Genomic DNA, 17,246 nt, shown 5'->3' with positions numbered 1-17,246 from the left:
GCTTTATTTTCTTCAGCCTTAAAGTGTATGGAATTAGTACCTCTATGGTATCAAGTTTCACGATTTCACAGTGAAGAATCTCTGCTTTTGAAAGATTAAAAATGATAATTTTTACTCTAACACGGCTGTCAAATAATTTTATTTTAAAAGTGAAAATTTCAAGTCTTGATTCAGATACGAAACCACACATACGTATTCATATCCCCGAGGCACTTCAGGCTGTTGACAAGAAGTCTTTGCAGCAGTTATGGCCCTCTTGCTTCATGGGCACAGTATCCAACAAACACTGGTTCGGCCGCTATGCCACGGCTGTTAAAATAAAGTGGAATGGGTATGACTATAATCAAACAACTGGCTGCTTGTATAGGCAGGAAGAGAGATACTGGCAATCTATTTTAATAACTATATAAACAAAACTACTCCCAAAAAACAACAGATGGCCTATTTAGGTAGTGAAAAAGGGCCCTATTCTACTTTGATTGTACTTTTGATTGAACCTCTGTTTCAATCAGAGGCACCAGGCTATTAGCAGACACGTTGAAAAGCTTAAATTCAGGGGCTAGTTCTTTTGATGTTCCGCAAAATCTATTGCTTTTATTGAAAAGAATTCCTAAGAAAGGCAAATATAAATCAACTGACATTTACACAATCTTCCCTCTCCCAGCCTGTTTCCTTCATATGCAGCTCTATTTCCATAATTTTCATTATTTTGGGGGAAGGAGTCGTTTCTTTCAGCTTACACGATCATAAATTATTTTGTTCTCATGTGGCATTAAAAACAAACCAACTTCTGTGGATTGTGATAGTGCAGTAAGATAGTACGAAAGACATGTTTCAGAATTAAAATAGTTGTAAACAATATTCTATTTCTCAAATGTTTAAAATATAGCTACTATTGCTACTAATGTTTAGTGGTGCAGTGGAAGAAACTGAGTAATAGCTCAGCTTAAGGACTGCTGCCCCTAAGCAAGACATACTCTTAGCAAAGGCAAGGCTTGGTGTCTGGGTCTCTGGAATATATGCCCATCTTCTTGTTTCCTTCCTCCCATCACCATTTTCTGCAATCTGGGTTGCTGTATCCTAGAAGAAGCTGAGTTTGGATCTGCGTAGTACCTACTGCATTCACAGTACTATTTCAAGAGCAGTGGCCTCAATCTTCAGTAGAGTTCTTCCAGTGACCAGGATCTAGCTGTTACAGTGTGCTACCTACCCCTTCCCCTTGCTCCCTGGTAACCAGCTGCAGAGCAAGCCAGAGATTTTTGTTCACTTGGAAAAGGCCCGTCCTCCTACAACTGCCATAGTCTGTGCATATGCAATGAATAAAAACATTAGCAGGAGCATAGTCCTTGTGTACATGCTAAGACTACAACAGCCTGATACTGAACTCTTTGAGGAAGGCTATTGTGTATTTCATATACATGAAACAACAGCTGCAGCCCCATGGAATTTTCATTTCATCAGTGGAAAGGGAATGGTTTCTCTAGTGTTTTTCTCATTCAGAGCCTGTATAAAAAAGAGTCATTTTCAGGACAACGTATAATTTTATTAAGGTAGTTACTTTCTAACAGGAATTGTTCATCCTAAGTCAGCAAAACAGTTTGTCCTTCGACTACTCTCTGTTGCTAAATATGTGCAACAAGTACAGGGAGTAGTCCTTAGTCTGCCCCTGCATTCTGCATCTCTCATGCCAGCATTACCAGAGCAGCTGCTGTTATCTGGACCAGCTCCCTGCACAGCAATACAAGTACCAGTGTTAAGTGAGAAGATGCAGCTGCAGCAGTGGAGTCAACAAGGTCCAGGAACAGCATAGCTTAGTTCACTGTAAAAGCCTAATCCTAGTGGTACAGCCACTGTACACTTAACTGCTCAGTTGTAGCAGTGTTTTCCTGAGCCATACCAAGAGATGCACCACCCTGCTAAGTAACAGGACATGTTTTGAAATCACTTTAATATTGTTTTTAACATGTATTTATCAACTCACTCTTAATGTATCTGTTTTTCTCATGACAGAGGGAGATAGATAGCACAACTTACATACAGCTATTTTCCTACATGATTATTTGAAGCCAGCTTGAAGTAACTCAGCCAAGTCAAAACTTTTCAGTCCTTCAGTCACTCTTGATTAAAGAGTGACAGTAAGCTAAACATACACTATATACTCTAAACTAAAGTGATTCCAACAGATAATCATGCTAAGACATCTTCATGAACATGAGCAGAGAGCTTGAGTTTCAAGTGCTGACTATAACTGCTGTTGTATCCTGTTCTTTCAAAATTTGATTTGTATCTGCCTTGAACTACTACCACAGAGTTGAAGTTTTCAATGAGTTGTCATAAACTTCTGTAAAGAAATAAAATGTTATGTTTCATGCTTGCTGTAGTTCAACCTCTCTGACTGTATACTTCAAAAGTGAAGTCAAACTTGGACTTTTTTTTTTGTCTGAAATAAGTCAATCATGGTGTTAATTTTTCCTTTATAGGAAAGAGAAACACTGCAGAGTCCTAGTATTTCACTGAAAAAAGTGAGTTCTGAAAATTTTAGTTGCAAAACTGTCCAGAGCTCCTGTCTTAATGCATCTGTCTTCCTCCTCTGTGGATACAAAATCAAATGGGATTGTATTTACAGTCAGGTTAAACTGCTAGCTCTCTTCCTTTCATCTCCAGGCCAGCAATCTATGCCTGTACCTTTATTCCACTAGTTACAAAACTGAAAACCAAGGTACACTGTAGCTACTAGATCTTACCGGAGCATGCGGCATCGATGATTAGTTAGCCTTTTGTAGGCATCCTGCAAGTTGGTCACATTGCTGCTGCTCCAGAGTCTTTCCCCAACAGCACTTGCTCGAGGCCTATAAAGGTATACTAAGTTTTAGAGTAGGTACAGTCTATAACCAGCAATGGATCTTTTTTTTTTAATACCAGGTCTAATATAATACTTCAATACCAAGAATCATTACTTTTCATAGCTGCTTAGGTTCAGCACAATAGCATAGTCCTGTGGGAATAATTAATGCTTTTAAAAATCTAATCATAAAGCAGTCCATACCATAATCTTGGTGTCAGGTTAGTTGCATCCACGAACTCCCCCCACAAGCAAGCTTCTCCACCTATTAAAAGTTTCTTCTGTTCGTCAGATCCTGAATTCAAACCAGAAAGTCAGCATTCTTCTCTGTCCAGAAGATGGGCATAGATCAACAATTATATAGGACTGATGTTCAGTTGTTTTCATATAAAATACCTGAGCTATCCTGAGCATTAACTTACATTTTGGTAGTCTTGTTACTAAATGGGAGACCTACCAAGCCATTTGCCCAGAGAAGTAATTTCTCTGCTCTGTCAGAAAGGATTTTACCTTTTACGCTCTGAATAGATTCCTCAGCTTTTTGACATTCCTTTGAGATTTAAAATCTCATGGAAACTGTTCATTCTATCACATGCAGAACATTCCTTGAAAAAATTACTTAGTCAGGTATTCTTAATATTCTTAATGAGCTCTGAGAGTCTGAGAGGTCCCTCACACAAAATGAAAGCCCCATGGAAAGCACAAGATGTTTGTATCAACTTTAGATACAGGTAGAGAACATGTCTTTTTCTACACTAGTTTAACAATCAAGAAGCTTGACAACATAAATTCAGCGTCTTTCTACAAACAGCCATTTTGCACAACTCTGCTCCTAAAGCATCTGCCCATCTAGCCCAGCATTCTATCTTAACAAAACATCAGTATCAGACGCTTGAGGAAGGTAAGACCTTTCCCTGTGAGAAGTGAAAAGTTCCTTTTTTTTTTTTTTAAAGAGTTTTTCAGGGTTCTAGCTGACCATAATTCCTTTGATGATACTGTAATCACAGTGATGGTATGGCCACTCTAAACAGCGCTGTTCTTTCCATTTACAATGTACTACAAACCAAGGAGTTTCATGCACAGAACACACATATAAAAAAGGTAACAAACCAGGGAATTTAAGTGGTTCAACACTGTAGTATTTCTTCCAGTCTTGCCCATAACTAATGTAGTCTAGGTACCACGGTGCTGACAAGACAGCAGTGAACCCAGCTCCTGTGACTCTGCTCAGTTCACGAGCATAGTTATTTGCCATCCACACCTGAACTACGGTGTCCGGTTTCAGCTAAAAGAGGAAAAGACAAACAAACTAACCAACTTAACCCAAAACTACTAATGGCAATCCTAATTGCTGTTACCAAGGAAAAGGATCATGAATTGCAAAACTCTCTATTTTGTTTTGAATAGGAACATTTAGGAAACTACCTTTTGTCATCCCTCCCCTCCCCACCTCTGCAGTCTAAAGCTGATCAGCTTTTTGCTGGTTTTAAACACTCAGCTACAGTGAAGCCTAGGTTATGCTATAGACAGTTAATGCTTTAAGAAGATTCCTACATGCACCCCGTATCTTACCAGCTCTTAAGTGCTGATCATTTGGTGTTACTAGACCAGACACATAGTTAAGTAAGACAAAAAAAACCCTCAGAAAACTCATAGAAAATTTCCCACCCTTTAATCTGATGTTTTGAAGCTGTTATATTAACTCTGTTCACCTTTAAAAAGCATTTCAGTGCTGGTGTTCCTGTTTCGCCTATTACATATTCAACAAATGATAATTTCAAGGGATTGAAATTACCCACAGCTGGAGAGATTTGCTAACATCAGCAGACTTTGCTTTAACTCTTAAGAGACAAAGCCAGATTTACTTAATAGTCTGCTCTGGAAGCCTCACACAATGTTGTGGTGTTATGCAAGAGTACCTTACTAATTTTCCCATCTTACTTGCGCTTTGTGATCAAACACTTCTTGCCAGACCATTTGTCCTTTGTTGTAGGAGGAAACAATGTCTAAAATGCTAGAATTTAGAAATAAGATCAGGTTTGTGAACTTCAATGAGATAAAGTAGCAGTATTTTCTACCCCAAGGCATATCAGACCTTTCCCACCACTGCAGAGGGGACCAAGAAAAAGCAGGTTGATCTGGTTTCGGAACCATGCTTGCAGAGCATGTTCAACCATGTAGAACAATGGGCACATGCATTAACACAACCCAGCAACTCATACAGGGTGACTAAGTCCGTGTTTTTTAAGGAGAGAAAGAAATGTCTGCAAAAGCTTCCTCCCCACCCTTGTGCTAACAGTACTGCAGATATTAGTTTAAGATACCCAACACATTCACAGTGTGTGTAAAACTAGCTTACATATCCATGCCGTGTCCAACATTTTAAAGCCATGGACTTCAGACCTGGTAGTTTAAAATAAAGTGGATAGTTCCAAATATGTGGCAATTTTTCAAAATAATGTATATACTAAGTCAGCTTCCATATCAGCACCTCAATGCCACCCTCAAAAAATGGCTGTGAAAAACTGAGCAAGAATTAAAAAATCAACATACTTCTGAACATAGTAAGATTCCAGTTTAGCATAGTCAGTGCCAAAACCTTGCTTCTTCATGAACTCTTTCACCTCAGGGTTAGATTTCCTTAAATAACAACAAGAGAAGAAGTTTAAAAAAATATTATTCTTGTTACGTTTTAAACCAGATTTCCCAATCATTTCTACCTATGCACAGCACACTAACTGATGCCTTAGCATGCCACAGCCTGGAACACATTGCAGAGCAGAAGCAGTAGGTTAACATGACTTAGATATTTTGAAAGAGTTTCATCCCGATTTGAAATAAAGCCAACAGACCTAATCTCTGCTAAATCTGATGGAGTCCCTGTTCTGAAGCAGTCTCTGGCAGGCTGCCTCCTAAGAGCTTTGGGGTTCCTAGCATCTCAGCCACTTTGTGCCAAGGTTATCAGCAGTCTGAGAACTCAACAATTTTGTGTTTCTACCACAAAAAGCAAACCAACATATCTGCGCTACAGCATTTGCCAGAAGTTTTCCCCTCTATGAAAATTAAATCATGTCCTAAGTGTTTGGATTTGATCTTTAAAGAGAATGTAGAAACACTTTGAATACTCATCAGAATGCTCCAAATCCTCTAGTATTAGTTAGTTTCTTCAGAAGAAAGACTCGAAAATATTTAACACCCACAACAGAATTAAGAGCACTATTAATACATGCTGTACTTCTAATACAAACACATATGAATCTGTTTGGTAATTCTTACTGTTACCCGATTTTCTGGTGGGCTGTAAACATCTACTTTAACACAAACCATTTAAATGTTAATTTTCTTATCTAGTACTTTTCTAACATAATAGTCCTCTGTCCTGCCAGGGTAGTTTTCATAAAGAAATAATTTAGAATACCTGAACATTTATGAAACTACAAGTCAAAGCAAAATTCTGCACATCAGTTGCTTTTTGAGGATCACAAATTATCTGCCTGTAAGTTGTTACAGAGGTAGGAGTGGCGATCTTCTGGTTATGCAGTGAAAACTATCTTATGCAGCTGAGTTCCATAACTGATGCAGGTGGACAGTTTTAGGAGGCACTAGGTATTTGTTCCTGGAATTATCATCATACCAACAACTGAAGTCCACTTCATCTCCTCCCAAATGAATGAATTCATCTGGAAATACACTGCTGATCTCCTTAAAGAACTTAGTCATGAAGTCGTAAGTTGTATTCCAAACAGGATTTACAGGTCCAAAAGACCCAGTTGGCTGTCCTCCATTGTAACACGGAGTGAGAAGATCTTTTTGACCTAATAAAAACAATTAATAGATGATACTCAGTTTCATGTTGCTATGCTAACTTTGCTAGCAGGAAGAAGCAGTTAGCCATATTAAAAAGGTAAATATTCATGACCTAACTGCTCACCTATTTTAAATATAATCAAATAGAGGCAGGATGAAATAAGATAACTTGTAAAAGGTTGAAGAACTCTTAACTGGCTATCAGGACTCTGACTTTCACATCTATGATTTAATACAATCTAACATATGTAACATGTCACAATACCTGGAAAACCAGCAATTGGATAACTACTTGAACAAAAGAAGCAGCTTTAATGAGTATCAGAAGGAAGCCAGTTAGAAGAAAGGCAAACATAATGAGTATGCTTTGGACAGTTATTTTCTCTTTTTATTACTCTGGGTTTTTAACACCTAAGTCAGGTACATAGCTCAAGGCAGAATGATGTCTAAAGCATAACGTATCTGTACCCTTGCACACATACCTAGCATAGAACATGTTTCTTCATTCATTTTATTTCCTGTAACCTGTAACGGTCATGGCATCACTTAATGCCTTTTCTTTACCTCTTATCAAGGGCCTTCCAAAGTACTTTATTGGTTAGTTCTTAAAAAATTAATTTGTTTGCTACTACTTACCACAGTTTCTTAACAATTAATACTTTCTTGAGCATACCTTTTCCCCAAGACTGCGTGTGTCCTGGTGTATCAAACTCTGGTATAACTCTGATGCCTCTTAACCGGGCATACTCAATCACCAGACGGACATCAGCAGGAGTATAGATGAGATTAGAGGAGTATGCCCCCTGTAAAATATTCACATTTAGAGACAACACGTTATACCAGCAGATCACAAAATTTGGACGGAAGTATTTTAAACTCCAGTAGACTGGAGGGCAGTTTTACAAGTTGGCTGTGGTTTAGCAACTGCACAGACATAACTTTTCACTTAACTTGTGGAGAAGAAAAAACCCCACCAAAACAACAAACTCACAACACTGAGAGTGATCGTCTTAAGGAGACCTTCCTTTCGCCTTAGCTTGCAGTTACTGAAGAACACAGAAGAGCTAGTTTCTTCTCCTTCAGAATTTTTAAAGATACAGTTTTCAATTCGTCTGTACAGAGGCATGTTATTTTTGCCCATTAGCTCTGAAATGTAGGGCCCTTACTACGTAACATACAAGACTAATGGAAAAATTCTGCCAAGTCAGAAAGAACTTCCAGCATCTCTTCTTCTCCGTTTTGTGCGTGACTAATTTAGCTAGCATCAGGACGTGCTTCTTTTGTGACACTAAATTTGAGTGTAATTCCACTCCCACACAGCCAACAAATGCGACAATGACCCAGGTTACTACAGTTTGGTGAAACAGATGCTTGCCAAAGATGTTCTTCATGATAAATAGCACCTTAAGCTTCTGCTTATCCTAAAATTGATTCCACAGCTAAGTTACTCAAAAAAGGAAACAGCAGACAAGAAGCCTTTCTAAGAGAAGCTTGTTGAGTCAAAGACAATCTCCCTCTCTCTAGCTGTCAGTGGGATATATGACAGAACTCTACTAGTTTGCTTTTACCACAAAAAAATCATCTGACTGCACCATGTAACATCTACAATTTTTGAATTATAAAATTCTTCACAGCATCTGCTCTAGCACTGCCAACAGAATTTTCATGAGGATCAGATTCTAGCAAGCATTTTAAAATAGAATCACAAATCTTGTACTTAGGCTTAGTCTACTTAACTATTCTTTACTACATTTGATTTGGCTCCTACTGTACAGTGACTGAGCAAGAACCTCATGGTGGCTTTCACTAACGTAACAAAGCCTACTATGTGTCTGAAATAAAGAGACACATTCCACTGTATTTGCTTCAGTAAACAACCTTGCACTTTTGGATCTCTTACAGACATGGTGTGTTTTGTAAGGATAATATTACTATTGCAGAGGTGCTAAAAGCTGGCAGGAAAATCTCTTACATTTGTTTGAGTGGCAGAAGTCAACCAGTTAAAGAAACCCAGCAACAGAAATCCAAGCAGTGTTCACTACTTATCTGCATACCATTAGTGTTTGAAGGCCTGTAAACACTGAGGATCATTCAGAAAGGTTGCACAGAAGAGTAAAGGTAGTCATTTACCATGATGTATCCAAAAGAAGACGTAAAAATGGTCCGCATAGGAACTCACGCAGGATCCTAAATATGGACTTGCTGATTACTGGTCCCATGGTACTGTTTTCACAATCAGCCAGAAGTCCTCAAGTATTGGTTAACTCTGCATGTTATTTTCATTAAATATGTGCCAGATTTCTGCACTTCTACCCTGTTCCAATGATATTCACTCACCTTATCACTCAATTCAGGGAAATAAATGCTCTGGTAAGGGAAGGACTGATCATCTACTATATGCCAGTGGAGAACATTGAACTTATTAAAAGCCATGGCATCCTGTAACAAATAATGCAACAAAGTCTAGTTAAACACCTCATTCTCATAGAAAATCTGTGCAAAAAAAGTGGTCTTGTCCCAGCATATCCCAGATGCCTAGAGCAACAACTAAAAAAGAAGAAAACTTCAACCAAACCACTCAAAAACCAGCCAAAACCCACCAACCCCCCACAACAAACCAAAAAAGCATTCTATGTTTCACTAAATCCTAGAAGCACATACACCTACTGCTCCACGCCTCTGCAATCTATTTTCACCACTGCTGTTAACAAACTCTTAATTTGACCCCCACTCTACCAGCCTGTGTAATATGAACTGCTATGAACATTTATTAATTTCTTCCACTTCACAACACATACCCTGAGATTAACTCAAGTGCTACTAACACCAACGTTGCAGGCTTGACCCCCCATATGGACCATTCATTTAAAAGTTGGGCTTGATGATCCTTCTGGGTCCCTTCCAACACAGATGGTTCTGTGGGTAATTCTCTATGCACCATCAACTATTTCCAGCTTACAGAAAAGCCTACACTTTTATAACTAAATACCTTGGACTTGAAAACAGAACAGCATGAGAGTTTCCTACTACATAGTACATCCCTCCTCACTAGTGACTTCTGCAGAATCCATTTCAAATGCATGCAAGATAAACTGTTTTCCCTGCAAAAGACAGTTTCTTTTATGTTTTCATTGATAACAGTGTCAGTACTTCCCTTTTTTTCATCTTGAAGACGAGCAAGATCAATATTAACACACTTATTTTAGAATTTTGACTCCAGTTGGACAGTTGCACACATACCTTGAGTTATGCTGGTTCGTTAGTCGCTAGAAGGGTGTGCTGTGAGCAGACCAAGTAAGTGTTTACATCATTTATGACTGACAGCAACACAGCTGCTCCCAATCCCTTGCCACAATACAACTGTTTTTCCCACCCATTCCTCCCATTATTTTTTCACCTAGGTTTATTTAAAGAGGTGATAAAATCTCTTCAGGAACTCCCACCAAATACAAAGGAAGGTTTATATCTTATCCATTTCCTAGATTTATTTCATCTGTTTCATTACACTGCAGAAGTTTTAATTGCCATGTCTTCATGCACTTCTAACTAATGCCATCCTTCAACATAGCAAATTACATCTCTGGACCTTCAATTCACCTACTCCTTCCTCAAGAACAATGCTGTTCCTGGAAATACAGCACAGTAGTTGAACACAAACTGTGCTGTATTTTCAGGATAAATCTACCTGAACTGCTGCCCTAAGTATCTAATCGCCACACGTCAGAGAAGAGATTACAGATGCTTTTTATTAGTTGGGATTCAAGAAGGCACAGAGGTGGGAAAAAAAGCATACTTATTCTTAAACCAGCAGACATCATGAAATGTAGCTCTACATGATAATGTATTAGAGACAGACATGCAATTTAAGGAAAGAATGCAGAATAGCAGCAGTTACAGAAACACAAAGATAGTTAGAAATGCAAGTCTCTTTGGACATCTCTTTTAGACAAGACAAAAAATATTGCCACATATGAGGCTTTGAAGCACCCTCTGTCGCAAATGTAACACTACACAAGCATTACTTGCTGAACAAGCATTCACCTTGAATGCTAAAACAAGTAGTAAATACCTAAAGGACAAGTTCTGAGCACAGTTCAAGGATGACCTCAAAAATTAAAGACTGTTTATCTGCACTCTTTCTACCTATCCTATACCTATTTTTCAAAGTTCCACAATAAGGAGGGGCAATTTTGGGTATTATTTCACCTTGGAGAAGCAAGACAGAGACAAGATGGGAAACTGCCTGTTCCTCCACTTCAACAAATAATCCCTTCTACATGGACTTCAACAACAACAACAAAACAAAACAAAAAAAAAAGGTGCAAAAAACCCCATCTTTGGCTGCTAAGCTTATACAAATACATCACCTTTCCATCAGGGCTGGAGCACATTAATTCTTAATGTGCCTGCTTACACTTTTTGGAGGAAGTTTTGTTTGCTTTTATTGGTTAGTCTGGGCTTATTATTCAGTAGCTTCCCATTAACATTTTGAATTTCCTCCCTGGCTCTGTAATACTTAATTACCGGCTTGCACTTAGCAGCCTAAGGAAGAACTACCTAAGCCTGCTGCTGGACTACCAAAGTCTGCTCCAAAAGACTGGAGTTCTCCTGAAATCACTAGCATTGAAGCTAGAATTTGCAAGGTATGCCTTGTATTGCTTGACGACAGTCAGACGTCTCAAAACATGCTTCCAAGAAATAATGCATGAGCTGATTTAGGCATCAGAAAATACAGAGAAACCAAGGTACCACAAACACCACTCCCCTTTGGAGATTCAATAATCACTGTGTCTGCCCACTTGACTCCTCTCCAGTCTACATTCAGACCTTTACTTAGCAAAGTTCACTCTGACCTTTTAAAGTCAGACAGAAGAGACGGGTTCTTCTTTCATACCATCTCCAGTTGCTACCTGCTTCAGGAGCCAAAACACAACAAAAAGCCTTCATTATTAATGATATTAAACTACCTACTTACCAGGTTTGTAAGAATGGATTTCAATGGTAAATAATGCCTTGAAGTATCTAATAAGACTCCTCTATGAGCAAATCTTGGGAAGTCACTGATTTCAGATTCATTGACAAGAAACTATGAGAACAAAATTTAAAAATCAGAATTTCATATTAATTTCATATTCATAATTTCAAACAGGAAATACTTTTTCTTTTTCAGAAAATTGTTCTTGGAAATATGTAACAAACTGAAATGTTGCTGAATGAAACTGGTAGATCTGCCCTGTCTAGAGAAGCACCCAGTTACCAATACAGTGGATTTAACTAACAGCCATACTTACACTTCCATAGTCATCTTCATGAACCAATTGGCTGAAGGTTTCCAAACCTGGAAAAATATCCAAGAAAGATATCTCAATTACAGCCCAGTACTTGCCCTTAAAATTTTAGTTATGAACAGCACCACAACTATTTACAGACATTTGTGTAGCTAGAAAGAATGCTTTATAGCTGAATTTCTTTCTCATTAGCACAGTTCCCTTAATTGCTCAAACATCACAATTTAAAAAATTCTGGAGAGAGCCATTCAAATTCTCTATTATGCACAGATACTGAATACCTGTGCTACTGCTCAGCTGTAGCAAATTAATCCCCAAACAGTAAGAAAGTCACTGAGAGTAAGGTGGGAATCTCTGGTCTTGTTGTCCATCTATTCCTGTACTTTCTGGAACTGCGAAATTTCTAATTCAGCATGAAAAATCTGTTGATTTATAGGTAACTGACATATAAGCTTAACATTCAGTAAGAACAGCAGACTGAAACGTCAGGATTATTATTCTTTATGATGCGTTCAGCATGTCCACTTTCTAGGTGCAGTCAGAAAATAATCTGTTCACACTGTAGTTTAGAAAGCTTTTTGCTTGGCCTGGCTTATTTCAGGCATAGCAAGCATGTACTCAGAGTGTGCCACTGGATCTGAGATGCTGAGCATCTGGACCAAGGATCTAACTGATCCGTGTATCCTTATGGCCCGACTAAGCTTAGTTCCAATGAAGTACAGAATGAGGGCAAGGCTCTGTGGTTAGCTGGTTCTTTGTCTGCCATGAAGTTTGTATAAGCCTTAAAAAAATGGCTCAATGTGAAAAGCATCAGCTTACCTCTTAAAGCACCCCATACCTCAGAAGCTTTCAGTATAGCCACAGGTTCAGTTATAGTTAAATGGTCTAAAGAAAAAAAGAGAAAATGCTTACTCTTTAAAAAAGAATGAATTGCAAGAACATGCCAAAAGGTATTATAAAAGATTCTTCAAGTGTCACATCTCCTTTTGAGCATTAAATTCCAACCAATCCTGCTTTTAATGGTGATAGTATGTAATTATTTTCAATCTTGTTTTCCTAATATAAAGCAAACAACTGTTTGGAGAGTCAACAGCTCATCAGAAAGAAGATAAAAGAAGTAAGGTGCTTAGTAAGGGCAATGCTAAAATATTGTACATGAGCCAAAATTCCAGCAAAGTTTAACCCAACTGACTCAAAACGTAACACACTATATTTTTGCATTTAAGACATATGTGATAAAGGTTGGGTGGCTAAGCCAAACTTGTCATGATTATGAAAAGTTTACTTCTCCTTTTACCTTCCTTTTATATGTTTACGGTTATGGTTACATTTATTTTTTTTTAAAGATGTAAGTTGTCATATAATATTGTCAGGTGCTTACTATTAAGGTCTTACTCAAAAAAAAATTACTAATCAAAATACAGATTCACAGAATACGCTGAGTTGGAACGGATACATAAGGATCATCAAGTCCAACTTCTGGCCATGCACAGGACACCCTCAGGAAACACACCATGTGCCTAAATGCATTGCTCAAATGCCTCCTAAAATCTTTCAGGCTTGGTGCAGTGATCACTTCCCTGGGGAGCCTGTTCCAGTGTCCAGCCACAGCCTAGAGGAAGAAACCTTTTCCTGATATCCAGCCTAAACCTCCTCTACTCAGCTTTGTGCTGTTACCTCAAGTCCTGTCACTGGTCATGAGAGTGAAGAGGTCAGGACCTGCCCCTCAGCTTCCCCTTGTGAGGACCTCAGTGAGTGGTGCCTCAGTGTCCTCCAGGCTGAACAGATCAAGTGACCTCAGCTGCTCGTCATAGGGATTCCTCTCAAGGCCCCTCACATTCTTTGTAGCGCTCCTTTGGACACTCTCCAATGGTTGTGTATCTCACTTACACTGTGGCACCCAGAGCTGCCCCCAGCACTTGACGTGAGGCTGCTCCAGTGCAGAGCAGAGCAGGACAATCCCCCCCCCTGCCTGGCTGGCCATGCTGGGCCTGATGCACCTACAGGATGCCAGGTCACCCTCCTGATCTGAGCACCACTATGGGGGCAGTAAGATGAAGTATAGTAAGTAAAATAAAGAATGGTACCTGAAGGAATCCGTAACAATCATCCCTTGAGTACTGGAGTACAGTACAGTAGTAGTGAAAAAAAAAAGCTAAAATAATTTTGAATTTAAGGTGATTCAGTAAATTTTAGAGAACAAACAAATATATTTTAAGTATTTTTTAAAATCACATACATATATATGCATAAAAATATACAACAACTGTAGATTTATATTATTTTTCAAACATCAAAGCTATAATTGCACATCTGAAAAAGCAGGGAAAAAAACCAAAAGGTTGAATTACTGTACAATGACTTACGTGATACGTGTCAGTATGAAAGAATGGTTGGCTACAATTTACACAGTTCAAACATTTATCTAAACTACCAGAGAAAAGCCATTTAGTGACATGAAGAAAGTATCGCAAGCGTCCATGTTAACCTAAGAACTGATTACACATACTGGGTGTTTGGAGTAAGAAAAAAAACTTAGAAGGCTACTGCAATCTCCGCAGGTAAACTGTAGGGAAAATGTGATAAACTGTCAAAGATTTATTTCCAACACAGCAGAAAGTTTATTTGGGTTTTAGATTTTTTTTTTTTCCTGATACCTTAAAATGAACTTGGGCAGTTTTATAATAAGCTGCTTAAACACTTTACAAAAACAGGCAAGAAGTCAACAGGCAGGAGGGCAGATAACCTGTACTTTGATCACATATCCAATACTCTTGCCACAGGACAGTCACTGACTGGTCCATACTCTCTTTATTAACAAGCCAGACCACCCAAACAGCAAGTCACCCATAACAGCATTTTTCAGAATCTGAACCCTTAAAAACATAGCTCATTAAAAACCAGAAAATTAAAACTTATTGAAGCCTGGAATGCTCAGCTTATTATATGAAGAAAACACGTTATTTGTAACAGAAAACTTATTTCTTAAAGCAGAAGGAAAAAACTGCCTGCTCTAAAGAATGCAACCTAAAAATCACATGGTCTGAAAGATTCCATGACATAAAACAAGAACCAGCTTTGATTAAAATCTTAAGTTCACAAATAAGTTCAAATAATAATAAAGCAACACAATAACCTGACTGGCAGAACAATGTCAAGAGCGTTAGCATTTTTGCTGTGATATTTCATTTCCATTGAAATGTATTATAAGCTTGTGCATAAAAACCAAATGGCTGTAAGTCCCAAAAGGACTGAGTAAATTTAATATCAGTACATTCTGTCACAAGTCAGGTGGAATCAATCCTGCTGCAGATGTATGACTTGAGATTAAAAGGATCTTTTTTCTAGGGATCTGTATCCTGGAAACCAAACAACAGAAGATTATCTCAGAACAGGTCTACACTAACTGAACATGTGGATTTTTGTGTTAGCCTGCCCAGACAGAAAGAAATATTATTGCACAGTCTTATTTCTGTTAAGGAAATTCTCTGGCGATTAGTACTTTAATACTTAAGAGTACTTCTCCACTCTGAACTTTAGTCACAGAACTAAAAAAGCATAGAAAAATAAGTCCAATACAAACATCATGTTTTTAAATCCTTTCTTGTATCTACAGATAGAAAGTAAGTAGATTTATAGGACTGCAAGATGAATAACAAGTTCAACAAACACTTTCTGGTTTTCCTGGAAAAACAGGAAATACCATGTACATATCTCAGTGTAAGTAGCTTCAATTTAAATGCAGTCACTTCTTAGGAGATGGTAAGCAGCAACAGCCTTCACTCAATAAATACCCTGTACTGAAAGGGATCATCTCCTTACTATGCACAGATCTCTGGGCAAAGATAACTGGCTACTGCACACTATGGTATCTCTGATTCCTAATGCCAGCTGCTAGAAAAGATAGTAGCAGATAAGTGAGCTGCATGACAGCTCAACTGCAAAAATCATAGGCGACACGTGATAAGCTTCATGATTCACTGTGAGCTGAGATTTCTCATAGTATCAAGAGCAAGCATTATCTTCTGGTCGCCACTGTTGTGAAATGTCTTCGTGGGTTTCCGAGAGCCCGTGCTCTCCAGTTCCTTAAAGAAACCACCCCAAAACCTGCTGACTTCTACACGGGGCACGTGATAGGAAAACAGGCGCCTAACGGTGCTGCCTAAGCCGGGGAAGGAGGAGCGCGCCGAGCGGGTACTCACAGGCCTCGCTGGAGGCGAGGTGCGGGTGCCTGTCACAGCCAGGGTCCCCCGCCTCGATCACCACCTGCAGCTGGAACAGCTCGGGCTCCGCTCGGGCAGCCAGCGGCCTGCCCCACGTCCGCCGCCGGGAATGCCCGAACATGTACTCATAGTACCTGCCGGGGAATTAGAGGAGCCAGCGGGGCCCTGAGGCGGCTGCTCCCGTCCCCGGGCCGCCGCTGCAGCACCCCGGCCCCACCGCCGCTCACCTGCGGAAGGCGTCCTGCAGCAGCCCGCAGCCCGGCCCCGCCGAGGAGCCGGTGCCATGCACCAGCTGGAAGCGGCTGGGCGCTAGCTGCAGCTGGCGAGGATACGTGCGGACCCACTGCGGCAGCGGCCACAGCGAGTCCTCGGGGACGGCGTCTGCCGCCAGCTCCCAGCCGGACGGCTCCGGCTCGGCCTCGGTCCGCGGGGTGCCGTGGCGGAGGTTGGTGCTCACCAGCACGGCGGGGACTATGACGAGCCCCAGCAGGAGCCCAGCCAGCCCCATGGCTCTGCCCATACTGGGGAAGCTGCCTCAGCCCGCCTGTTCCACTGGCAGGGCAGCCAGACTCCGCCTCCGGCGCCACGGGGCGGGCTCGGGAGTCCCAGTGCCCGCCCGCGGCACCGCCCGCCCGGCGGCTTCCAGGCGAAGGGGCCCAAGGGGTACTTTGCTGGAGCAAGTACGTAGTTCATGCTCCTCTGAGGGGTTTTCTCACATAAAAAACCTATTAACTATTAGCGTTCCAAAGGAGAGCCACGAGGATGGTGAAAGGGTCCGCGTGAGAAGATGTATGAAGACCGGCTGAGGTCACTTGGTCAGTTCAATCTGTGGGAGACTGAGGGGAGACCTCATTGTGGTTTTCAGCACCCTCGTGAGGGAAAACAGGGGAGCAGGTGACAGGATTTGAGGTAACAGTATGCAGCTGAGTTACAAGACGTTCACGTTATTATCAGGAAAAGGTTCTTCACACAGGGGTGGCTGGGCACTGGAATAGGCTCCCCAGGGAAGTGGTCACAGCACCAGCCTGACAGAGTTCAAGAGGCATTTGAACAATGTTTTCAGGCACATGGTGTGATTCATGGGAC

The 17,246-nt window shown here is 40.2% G+C and overlaps 1 protein-coding gene across 1 annotated transcript; it reads right to left on the bottom strand.

Annotated features, from left to right (window-relative positions):
- Positions 1-123: 123 nt before the first annotated feature.
- Positions 124-16,721, bottom strand: HEXB (hexosaminidase subunit beta). Its single transcript, XM_041426958.1, has 14 exons — positions 16,388-16,721; positions 16,140-16,294; positions 12,757-12,822; positions 11,941-11,987; positions 11,625-11,735; positions 8,987-9,088; positions 7,323-7,452; positions 6,477-6,657; positions 5,396-5,482; positions 4,784-4,856; positions 3,953-4,127; positions 3,047-3,137; positions 2,745-2,849; positions 124-309 (listed from the first exon to the last, which is right to left on the bottom strand). The coding sequence occupies exons 1-14, from the start codon at positions 16,678-16,680 to the stop codon at positions 246-248; spliced, it is 1,680 nt and encodes a 559-aa protein (XP_041282892.1). The 5' UTR covers positions 16,681-16,721; the 3' UTR covers positions 124-245.
- Positions 16,722-17,246: the final 525 nt, after the last annotated feature.

This window comes from Onychostruthus taczanowskii, unplaced genomic scaffold (assembly GCF_017590055.1).
Source record: "Onychostruthus taczanowskii isolate IOZ18803 unplaced genomic scaffold, ASM1759005v1 scaffold96, whole genome shotgun sequence".
NCBI lineage: Eukaryota > Metazoa > Chordata > Aves > Passeriformes > Passeridae > Onychostruthus > Onychostruthus taczanowskii.
The sequence above is the reverse complement of the archived record's forward strand: the minus strand, read 5'-3'. Positions and strand labels throughout refer to the sequence as shown.